This window comes from Lytechinus variegatus, chromosome 6 (genome assembly GCF_018143015.1).
Source record: "Lytechinus variegatus isolate NC3 chromosome 6, Lvar_3.0, whole genome shotgun sequence".
Lineage (NCBI taxonomy): Eukaryota > Metazoa > Echinodermata > Echinoidea > Temnopleuroida > Toxopneustidae > Lytechinus > Lytechinus variegatus.
In genome coordinates, this window is record NC_054745.1 from 21,903,375 (window position 1) to 21,915,927 (window position 12,553).

At 37.6% G+C, this 12,553-nt stretch overlaps 1 protein-coding gene across 1 annotated transcript; it reads right to left on the reverse strand.

Moving 5' to 3' along the window:
• Positions 1–6,495: 6,495 nt before the first annotated feature.
• On the reverse strand, positions 6,496–10,899 carry LOC121417208. The gene is made up of 2 exons (XM_041610825.1): positions 9,286–10,899; positions 6,496–7,336 (listed from the first exon to the last, which is right to left on the reverse strand). Exon 1 carries the CDS (start codon positions 10,659–10,661, stop codon positions 9,306–9,308), a length of 1,356 nt encoding a protein of 451 aa, XP_041466759.1. The 5' UTR covers positions 10,662–10,899; the 3' UTR covers positions 6,496–7,336; positions 9,286–9,305.
• Positions 10,900–12,553: the final 1,654 nt, after the last annotated feature.

Consider the following 12,553-nt stretch of genomic DNA (forward strand, 5'->3'; position numbering starts at 1 on the left):
GAATAAAAGTGAGAAAGACAAAATAAAGGAGAGAAAGAAAAAAGAGTAAAAAAGGAAGAGGAAATAAAGAACGAAGGAAAGAAAAGGTTTCCTTCATTATTTGAAAGACAGAAACAAAGAAAGAAAGAAGAAAAACAGGAAGGGGGAAGGAAGGAACGAAAGAAGGGAGGGAGGTAAAGAAAGAATTAGAAGGAAAAATAAAATAAAGTATGGAGTAAAGAGAGGGATGAAAGAATGAAGGGATAAGAGATTGAAACTAAATGGAGAAAATAATGGAAGGAGAAAAAGAACGAAATGAAAAAAGTAGAGGGAGGAGCAAAGAAAATTTTAAGGAAAGAAAGAATGAAGGATGAAAAAGGAAATTTAATAAAGAAGGCAGGTAAGAGAAAGAAGGAAAGAAAGAAAAAGTATCAGGAAAGAATAGGAAATAAAGATAGATGGAACAAAAAAAGGCAAGCAGAAAGGATAAAAGGATGAAGAAAGAAGGATAGAAAAGAAAGAAATAGGAAAAAAGTTCAAACTTCAAGCAAACAATTAAACAATCCAATCATCTAACAATATTCATAATGATATTAGGTGTTTTTATATCATATTCTTAAAATTTAAAAAAACTAGAATGTTTTAGAAATTAATGAAATTTTAAAGTGAAACATTGTAACTTAAAAATTAAATGAAACATCGCGACATCATACAAGAAGTCTCAAAACGAATGCATAACATAATTATACAAATTTCCCACCGATTTTGTGATTATTTTGGTAGAAAACTGTTTATCATGCATGACTTGTTTGCACGATTGAGAATCTACTCCGATCCTACTAGCCTGCCACACACAGGCAAGGGGCCAGTTCGTTTGCAATGTATTAGGTTAGCAAGAAAATCACCGAAGAACTTGCAAGTCTATAGCTGTCGATTTTATTGTTGTCTCTGCTTCGTCATCTGTTGGCTCTTTGATGAAAATTCGTCACTTTTAAATGTATTATCTACATTTTGTTCAATATTCTGAAATACGGGACAAATATAGGCGTCCCGGGAAGGGTTTGTCGGGACGCCGGGACAAAATACGGGACTATCCCGGGAAATACGGGACGTCTGCTCACCCTGATAATGGGGGGGGGGGGCTGTCTCTAGAAAGGAATCGGTAGTTACATGTATATAAACACCTTTTTGATTATTTTAGTTACCCTGCTTTACCTATTATTGGGCATAAAGTAAAAAGAAATATGTTCCCCGCCTCAGTGATCTTCCCCATAATTTCCTAAGCATGCATAATGCCAAGCCGGTCAAGTGATGAAAATATTTGCTTGCCCGATAGTACAAACTACTTGCCCAATAGACCAGTTCGTAGTTACTTCATGGGCAATTTTGGTCAAATGACCTTTCATTTCTTTCATCATGATAGGCAGATATATAGGCAGATATAGGCAAGATATTACGTAAGCTTGCTTTACATAGCAGGATGAAGAAATTGAATAGACCAGGTGACTAGAATAGCACACCAATGAACACTTAATGAATGCATTTGTTGCATTCCTACTTTGAATGCATATCTTAGCATGTTGCACAATGTACTTGACAAACTGTGAAATACCAGTCGTTCGTGGAAGCATTGTTGTTTTTTTGTGGATGTAAATGAAAACGACAATTCAAAAAAATATACGAATAATCGAGACATCAAAGTTGGTGCTTATCTCATTAGATTTTAAAGCACAATGTCACTTTAGTACAAATGACCTTCTTCTGATCATGCGTAGAATCTTTTGATCATGCGTAGAAAGGAACTACGAACTGGCTTATTCTTTTCCCCATAATTCTTTTGCTTTTAACAATTCTTTGTGATGGTGTTAAACTCAATTATAAAGGTCAAGGGAAATAACAAACAAATGAGAATCATGAATATAAAAAGGTCACACACATAAGTTTATTTTCAGGAAAGTCATGACATACATTATACATGTAAGTTCTTATTGCCATCCTAGTCATGGATCTCAAATTTTTACTCAACTCAGTTTTGTCTTTTCTTTGGAAAGTGATTTGTTGTGCTGGTAAGTTTAAAACACTGGCAGATCCAAGGGGGGGGGGGCACAGCCAGCCCATGCCACCCCCCTTTGAGAAGAAAAATTAAAATTTGTAATGTAAAAAGAAGTATGCCTCTACCCCCCTTTGAAAGTGAAGACTTTGGTTATCATTTTTTTCAGGGACGAATTATCCTTTTTTTTTCTTTCTTTTTTGCTTGTCAAATATTTCCTTGGAAAAATGTGTCCCACCTTTTGGTAAATCGATTTCATAGTCCATTCATTGAATACTGAGTATGAGCTCTGTGCTATGAATCATTGTACCAGTTACATAACATGTATGAGAAGGGGCGGATCCAGGATTTTCCAAAAGGGGGGAGCACATTTTCCCGAGGAAAAATTGACAAGCAAAAATAGTTTTCAACCAAAAATAGGGACATTTCGTCAATGAAAAAACATGACAAGCAAAAAAAAGGTAAATAAAAAATAAAGTCGTCAATTTCAAAAGGGGGGGGGGGACGTGCACTTCTGTTTTAACAGCATTTTTACATTACTAATTTTAATTGTGCCTCTCAAACAGGGTGGTACAGGCCGGCTGCTGTGCCCCCCCCCCCCCCTCTGGATCCACCAGTGTGTAAGAGCCTGAGAGAAAAAAAAGATTATGTGATAAACAAAAGACAGAAAATAAAACATGTCTTTAAGACACGGCGAAACGTGTGTTGTTCATCCGTGTACACTGAAGGACCACAGCAGACATTCTATATGGTGTTAAATATGTGGTGTCAGTTCAACACCTGTGATGTGTTCAATATTGAAACACCTTTGGGTGTTAGTTTTACACTGTTTGGTGTTATGTTCAGTTCATTTATTTTCCATTAAAAACTCAATCAAAATAAATACGAATTTCTCACGTTTTAACCATGTTCTCCGTGACTGATAAAAATATCATAGAATAATATTTTGCCTTTGATGCTCTAATTATGGAAGTTAATCTATTCTTATAATCATATTTCCTTTTTTTCCATGTATTCAATGTATTTATCGTACCTTAATAATTCTTTGTTTTATTGACCTCAATATAACATTTGTAATCCACGGTTTCTTAAAATGTGTTTTACTACTGCATGGTTTTGCAGTACAGACAGGAAAACATTCATCATATAACAAACAAAAATTGGAAATGAAAAAGTTGTAACATATATTCACATCATCGTTACTATAAACTGTGTGCCAATCAACTGTACTAAGTTTCTCATTAAACATTGCTATTCCTCTTTCATTTACTGATCTATTTTTATGATTCTTATTATCAATCCGTACGACAAAATTTTCTCTATCTTTACATACACAGAATATTGGGAAATGATCGGAGAGATCTGAATAAATGAGCCCTTGGTATTTACTTTTTTTAATTGAATTAGTAAAAATGTTGTCTATTTATAAAGAAGCTTTAGAAGACGAAATACGTGTGGGTTTAGCAATAAAGGGATACATATTAAAAGAAAACAAATCTCGAAAATCAGTTGTTTTGGAACGCGTATCATAAGTCAGTATGTCAATGTTGAAGTCTCCCATTATATAAACCTCTCTCCGCTCACTTTCCAATTGTACCAAAATTTCATTCATTTCATCATGGAAACAATTAATATCAGTATTTTGAGGTCTATACACACAGCCAACGATTATCGGCTTTGTTTTTCCTTGTATCTCAATAAAAACAATTTCATATTCTGGTGTATTGAAAGAAATGTCAGACCGAAATTGTATATTCAAGACTTTTTTCACATCAAGTGCAACTCCACCACCTTTTCGAGTGGCTCTACTTGATTGTACAAGATTATAATTATCCAACTTAAATGATGACAACTCTTGTGTTTTTACTGAACCATATTTCAGATAAACCAATAATACTGAAATCATAAGAGAGTGAATGTAAAAGTATTTGAAATTCACTGAAGTTCTTCTTCAAGCTCCTAGCGTTCAAATGAAGTATTGAGAATTTTGAAAATTCAAATGAAAAGTTGCTACAAAACTCACCAGCGAATAAATATTTACAAGAATTTGCAATGTTGATCGAATTTGTATCAAAAAGTGACTTATCATTCTCAGATGTTGTCATTAAATCTGTTTCAAATGGATTGAACTTCAAAGCTTGGAGTTTATCAATGCCAATATGTGAATTCAAATGAAAGAAGGTATAGACAGATATAAAAAAAAAAAAATCATAGTCATCGACAACACAATTAAATCAAAATATAACAGAGTTACAATCAATACAAAATGAAGACTGAGTAAGAGAGGTGAAAGAAATTCTGCAATTTGCACAAATACATAACCCAGACATTTCACTACACACTCACACACAAAGAATCACACACAAAAGATAAAATGATCCAACTGTACACATCAAAGTTATATTATAAAGAAGCTATTTGATGAAAGCACGAAGTAGCCAAACATACTAAACAGTCAAGTTCATGCATCAGCAACAAGATCAATGTCAAAAGATACAAGCCTATTTACAAGAGTTCTATCAGCATCATGAACTTGTCTCATAAGTCTATGTACAGGAGTTCCATCAGCATCCTTATCATGTCTAATATAATTAGTCTACTTACAGGAGTTCAAAGCTAGGCTGTAATTGTAACATCCCAGGATGTGGTCCTTGAACTTGAGACAACAAATGGTTATTTTTATCCCACCGCTGCCACCGTGATCCAATACAAAGGACTCTGGTGGAGACTTTGGTAGTGAACTTATATACAGGTTTATTATATACAGGCCAGGCAGGTCAATCAACAGGCATGGTATCCATGTTGCAGGTGTATGAAGTGCTTAGATATCAATACTGATATCGAAACAGTTATCAGCTGAGACAACCTTGGGGGTGTTTCACAAAGATTTAAGTGTGACTTAGAGTCGCATTTGAATTCCCAGTTGTGCACGGTATAGAAGATATCAGCACATTGGTTAGATTATGCACACGGGATGCGCACTACCCAAAATAGTAGAGGGGACACAATATCAAATGTCCCCCTACTATATTTGGTCTTTTATGATGGATAGAAAGAATTTGAAATAAAACATTTTGGAGGCGATGGCCTTACTTATTGGGTGATAGCTTTTTTTTGCTTGTCAAATTTATTTTGGTCGAAATGACCTTACATTTGGGGTCATAATTTTTTTTTTTGCTTCTCAGATTTTCAAGTCCCGGTCCCCCTACCTTTGGAGATAGATTTCCGTACTTGGCACTCCCGCATATCCATCATTCATATTGCACGTTGCATATCATGTGCACGCCGGGATTTAAGTGCGACTTAAGTCAAACATTAATCTTTGTGACCCTCCCCGCCAGTTTTAGTGTATAGGTGGATAATAAAAAAAAAGCAAATTGCATTTCCCTTAGGAAAGTTTCCTCAATCATAAACAGAATAAATATTTAAAAAAAATCAATCATACACATACACTTTTTTTTACATTAATAATTCTAATAATATGCTCATACCTGGGAAGCGTTTCATGAAAAATGTTCCACGCTTTATCTGATAAGTGACATTGCCTAATGAATTTTGTCAGCACTGATAAGTCGTCATTCTTTGACAGTTACCATGGTAACAGACAGAGGCCAGTGCTTCTTAGCCAATCAAAAGTAAGGATTTCAGTAAACTTATCATCAAAACAACTTTTATGAAACATCCCCAAGGTGCTGTGGCACAAAAAGGAATGTAATCAATTCAATCTCTTCCATCTATGGTAAGCCATCAGTACCATCATCCTAAAGGGATACTCCGGGATGAAAATATTTATATCTAAATAAATGGAGTGAAATTCACAGAGCAAAATTATGAAAACTTCATCATAATTGAAAGCTCAAACGATAACTTACCAGTTTGAAGTTTGAGCAGAATTTTATGAGGGAGTTGAGTGAGGAGATTAATTGAGATCCCGCCTCGCACATGCGCACTCATTCTTCGGAGCATCAAAATGTGATCGCTGTTTAAAATATCAGCTTCCTATAAATGCAGCTGATACGAACGAACATTAGCTTTAAGTCACCACAGACTATTAAAATTAATTTCTCTCAAGAGGGAGGGAGAGGAGGGCAATTAATCTCCTCACTCAACTCCCTCATAAAATTCTGCTCAAACTTCAAACTGGTAAGTTATCGTTTGAGCTTTCAATTTTATTTCGTTCGTCTCGAGAGGAGACTAATTGAGATTTTGTAGCTCAGCGAACACATTTTGAGTTGCACTGTCTGCAAAAGACATGTTTGTGCAGATACAAAGGATATACAGTATGGAATATGTACAAAGCAAATTTGTATATACCTTATTTCAACTTTACTACTGTTGTAGAATTGCTTGCGAAAATTCAGTTGCTTCACTATCAGCAAGAGGTTTATTGTAATATTGCTGGAAGGTTTTTTCTCTTGACCATCCAGCTTGATTCATGATGCTAGAAATAGGCACACTTGCTCTGATTGCTGCCGATGTTGCAGCCGATCTTGTAGAATGTGATTTATACACTGAAGTATCAATCCCGGCGCCTGCTAATGTCACTTTGATCCATCTTGATATGGTCTGTGATGAAACTTTGCCATATGGCTTGGTATAGCTAATGAACAAGCGTCGCTCTAGTCCTCTGATAGACTTAGTCCTTTTCATATACGCTCGTAAATATTTAACAATACACAACCTCCTGTCTGATGGGTATGCCTTCAACTTCATAGTGAAACCATGGTGACCTGGTCTGCTATGCTTGAGCAGTTCATCTACATGAAAACTCACTGAACTTTGTTTCAGTTCCATCTTATCTAAGTTTAACAAATGTAACGTCTGCACCCTTTGTGCAGAGACTAAGGCTAACAATAAGCAAAGTTTATGTGTAAGCTGCTTTAAACTTAAAGTCTTAGCTGGCGAAAGCCTACGTAGAAATTTCAATGCTACGCTGACATCCCAAGTGTCTTGATAACGTGCTTGTGGAGGTCTGAGGTTAAAGGTCCCTTTAAGAAACCTACAGATAAGAGGTTGTGTCCCCACAGAATGAACACTATTCTCCAGAGTTACATACAAGGATAATGCACTTCTTGCTGCATTCATTGTACTATAACTAGCCTTCTCTCTATGAAACAGTTCTGCTAAAAATTCTAACACAAAGTTAACTGAAGAACGAAGAGGACTTTTCTTCCTGCTTTCACAAAATTTTGTCCATTTTGTCCAATATACTCGGTACTGACGTTGAGTAGACTTCCTCAATGATGCTGTCAACACGTCGGTGATCCCTTCATCTAAGCCTATATTCTCGAAGGGTCCCCTGTTACCCTGCAACACAAAAGATCAAGGCGATCATAAAGTGGGTGAGGTAAGTTTGTTACAGGTTGTCTAAGGAGGTTAATGTCTCTCCTAAGGAGCAACGGTTCCTCCACAAGGATGCTATTAAGGCATGGGAACCATGATTGTGTTGGCCAGTTTGGAACGACCAAAATGCCCGATGCCCTATCAGACTTGATCTTTTGAATGCATTTAGCCAATAAGCAGAAGGGAGGAAATGCATAAAAATCTAGCTTTCCCCAGTCTAGTGTGAATGCATCAACTGATTCTGCATTTGGATCTGGTAACCATGAAACATATCTTTGTGTTTGTGCATTCAACCTGGAGGCAAAAATATCAATTTTTGGGCTGCCAAATCTTTGGATGACTTTTCTGTATGCTCTTTTGCTGAGCATCCATTCAGTTCTATCATTGAAATTGCGTGATTCATAATCTGCTTCAATATTCTGGCTGCCTGGAAGGTGTGCAGCACTAAGCCAGATATTTCGTTCCATGCACCATTTCCAAATTTTTATGGAAAGCTTGTTACAACTTGGGGATTTAATGCCTCCCATGTTATTTACATAGCACACTGCTGTTGTGTTATCAGATCTAATTAAGATATGAGCATTGGATGTACTACCATGAAAGGATCTCAGCCCTAGATCGATGGCCAAGATTTCTAGATAATTAATTTCATTATTTTGTGCCTTTTCATTTTCAGACTGATTCCACCTTCCCCCTGTATGAACTTGCATATTTGTGGCACCCCATCCATAGCCACTAGCATCCGTGCGGATTTCAAATTTAGGGTTTTCCCTTTTGATAGGAGCAAATGCACTATCTGCATGACTTATCCACCATTCTAGTTCCTGCTTCGACTCGCATGATAGCTCCATAATTCTGTCATAATGCCCTTTATTCTTTTTCAAGGCTTCTATTTTTTCTTTCTCCATATTCCTATAAAACAATGGTCCATGCTGGACAGCAGGGAAGGTGGAGATTATCTTTCCGATAACATGTGCGACATGTCGAATTGTGGGTTTTGGTTGCAGGAGTAACTTTTCACATTCTTCCCTGACATTCTGAGCTCTCTCTACTGGGAGTTTAATGGTCATGTCTACTGTATTGAGGGTAAAGCCCAAGAACTGGAGCTCCTGTACTGGTTTTAGTACTGATTTTTCTGGGTGAACTTTAAACCCTAATTCTGAAAATGCCTGCAAAGTGGCATTAATTGCAGACTCAACTTTTTCTTTTGTGTCCCCGATAAGAATTGTATCATCAAGATATCCAAGTACAATATGACCCTTTTCACGTAGTGAAGAGAATACTGGTTTCAACATCTTAGTGAATAACCTGGGTGCAGAGGTTAACCCATTTGGCAGTGCCTTGTATTGCCACTGTTGTCCTTGCCAATTAAATTGCAAGTATTTCCGGAATTCAGAATGAATCGGAATAGAGTAGTATGCATCTTGGAGGTCTACTGAAGCCATGTAAAAATTTTCCGCCAAGAGGCAAATCACAGAATGGATATTATCCATCTTAAAGTGTTGTTTAACCACAAATTCATTTAGGTCTGATAGATCCAAGATCAATCTTAGACTGCCATTTTTCTTTGGCCTTGTAAATATGTTGGAAAAATAACCACCCTTGATAAAGGGTGAACTTCTTTCTACTACATTCTTTCCTTCAAGATTTCTCAGTTCAGCTGATATCTTATCTGTTTCTGATCTGTTACGTTTAAATTGATGACATATCAACCTTTCTGGATGTGGTAAACTTGTATCAAATTCTATCTTAAAACCCCTGACAGCTTCCAGTATTGTATGATCGGATGTGATTTTCTTCCAATTATTATAATATTGTTTCAGTCGACCTCCAACAGGGGATGCTTGGTCAGAATTATTTGTGCATGCAATTTCATGATCGTTTGTATAAAACAAAGAATTATTGCTACCTACCTCTTGGGGTATACTGGTAGCTACTTCCGCTGGGGATTCTCTCGGTATCTGCCCTGAGATGCTGGTGGTTTTTTCACCATGGGGGCTTGTGGCTGTCTGCGGCCCCTGATAGGGGCCTTTCTGTCCAAAAAAGGCCTGTAAGGAGCACCTGATTGTGGTCGATGGTTAGGAGTAGACCAACCTGCAGCTCTGTAACCTTGGCGGGAGTAATCTCCAGCTCTGTAAGGATGGTAATTGGCGTGAGCTCGATAACGGCCACGGCCTGGCTCTGAAGTTTTTACAACTCGTCCAGTAGCTTTCTGCTCTTCGGTCATGTCCTTAACTCGCTTTCCCAAATCGTCCCCAAAAAGGAACTTTGTGACCGGAATAGTTGGTTTGCACAGGTGGCTGTATGCAGCATTCATGTCAGGCTTTATTTGTTCCTTGCGTAGAGCATTCATTTCGTAATTTGCATTAGACAGCAAGGCCAATGCATCTTGTTGAGATGGAGAAAGGTTGCCTGACGAGATTGAGCGAGTGAAGGCAGTCAAGCCCCTAGTGAGGGACTTCTGTACCCTAGCTAGCTTGAGGTCTCTGCTTCTTGTTGAAGGAGACAGATTCTCCCAAATAACAGGGTTCACTTTAGGTACATCCAAGTAGGGGCAGTTGCTTGGTGGCAAATATTTTATTCCAGTCTCTTCGAGGACTTTCTCCTCCAATTTATTGTTCATCATGAACATTGTTGAGCTAGCTATTTCTTCTTCAAGAGGAGGCCCCTCATCAGATTGGGCAGCAAACTTAGCTGCGAATGTGGGAATCATTTTTGGCAATGTGGATTCCTCTTGGGAAGTACATGTGATGTCATCGTAATCAACATCAACTGGTTGCGTGTACAGCCTTTGGCATGATTGGTACGGATTGATGTCATCATGATCATCAGCTGAGTCCTCATTATGAGCATGTTCAGCGTAATGTTGGTCATAATCTTCCTCCGGCAATGGGAGAGCACCAATGACACGGTTAAGCATGGATTCCAGTTTTGTTAAACGACTGTCAACATCAGCCAAGTTTTTATTTTCATCCCGTGAGTGGGACGACTGCTCCTTTTTTGAAGATGAAACTGAAGCTGGGGGTCCGCTATTGCCGTCTTTAACATTGCTTTGCTTCTTCTTATCTTTCTCTGGTTTCTTAACATACCGTTTATCGATCTTCTTCCCGCTCACGGAGCTCTTGGGCTCATGACTTGTGAGGCTTTTGGAGGTGGATGTGCTCGCGGGGTGCTTAGACCCATGGTGGAGCATCGCCGCCGGAGTTTCGGGGGCCGAGGAGGCTCTCGGTCCGGTAGGAGACGGACTCAAATCCGCCGAATCTTGATCGCGAGCGTTGCTCGAACTCATGATAGAAAACGTAAAAATACGATTCTGAAGTGCAAGAAATTATCACCTTGCCTTGAATAACTTCTGAAAATAGATATGAATAGTCTTTTGAGTAAAAATGCGTCGTATTTCCGAAGAAAAATCGTTTTTTCTGTAAGAGTGCGGCAGGTGTTTGAACCTGCTATTTTGCGATGAAGCGATAATGAGTGCGCATGTGCGAGGCGGGATCTCAATTAGTCTCCTCTCGAGACGAACGAAATAAAATCTGATAACAAATTTATTGAATTTTAAAGTTAAGCAATATTTTGTGAAAATAGTTACATGCACGTCATCATGAATATTCATTAGGTGGGCTGATGTCACATCTCGGATCTCCACTTTTCTTTTTCTATGTTATTACATGAAATCATAATTGTCTCATTTTTCATAAATGTATGAATCATGTGTCTCCTTTATTATGAAATAAGTTGCAGCATTAAATATCTAATGCATTAAATCAGTTGTCCATTCAATTTTTCTAGTTCTTGACAGAAAAGTGAATGAACCTAATTTCATATAATAAAATACAAAAGAACAAGTGGGGATATGACATTGACATCAATTTGCTCATTGAATATTCATGAAGACATGCCGAGAACTGTTTCACAGGAATAATGCAAATCTTTGAAATGCCATAACTTTGTTATCCCTTGTCCGATTTTGATCAAATTTTCAGTGTTTTGTTTGTCTCATTTTCTTTATCTCTTTAAATCATATTATTTTCAGCCCAGAGCATCCCATTATTAATATCATTTCTATAAGAATAAATAAATATATATATACATACTTACCCTTTGTAATAGTCATCCTTATATATGCCAAAAAATGGAAGTATATGAAATACATGTATGTATTTAGAGAAAATAATTTGAATGGGTATTATGATGAAAGTGGCTTTCCATAGATGAGATTGATTGGATCAATCACATTCCTTTATGAGACAGTCGTGTTTAGAATAGAGTGATCACATCAAAGGTCAGTGTAAAACATTCCCCCTGTTTAAATAGCATTTTAAAAATTTCATAAAAACTCAAGATGATTTTAGTACAGTGCATTTATATAGTGCTTAAGTGTTTCTAACCGCTGCATACTATTACCCTGGCTTTATCACAGCTACTCTTAGCAGACGGTCAAGCATTCAAGGCGTTTCTTCCTACCGGGTACCCATTTACTACACCTAGGAGGAGAGCGGCAAATGGGGATAAATGCCTTGCCAAAGGACAAGAGTGCTGCGTTGGGATTTGAACCCCCACCTTGTGGTTCAAAGTAGAGAGATATACATTATCTACTGAGCCACAACAATTTTTACTACTTTTTGATAGGAAATATGTCTGACATTTCATATAATAATAATAATATAGGGTATTTATATTGCGCACATATCCACCTTGTTAGGTGCTCAAGGCGCTCCTATATTACCCGGCTCAGCTAGGCGTTCATAGCGCACACAGCTTTTTGAGGAATTACTTCCTGCAGGTACCCATTTACCTCACCTGGGTTGAGTGCAGCACACTGTGGATCAGTTTCTTGCTGAAGGAAATTACGCCATGGCTGGGATTTGAACCCACGACCCTCTGTTTCAAAGTCCGAAGACTAATCCACTGGGCCACAACACTCCAAATCTGACCTGGAAAGGGATTGCTGACCTGCTCACTACAAAAAACAAACATCTAGGGCCTGTTGCATAAAACTTTTTACTTGAGAAAACTCTGATAAAAACTGAAAACTAAGGTTAGTCTGATTTCTGCCATTGACTTTAAAATAGGGCAAAAATGAGTTTTCTTCGGTAAAAAGTTTTATGCAATGAGCCCCTTGTGAGATTGAATCCATCACCTCAGAAGGAACAATAGCCCCAATTCTTCCATCAGTCAAAT

What these genes read in the sequence shown, in the direction of transcription:
- LOC121417208 (XM_041610825.1), bottom strand. Translation starts at nt 10,661, where the DNA reads ATGAGTTCGAGCAACGCTCGCGATCAAGATTCGGCGGATTTGAGTCCG.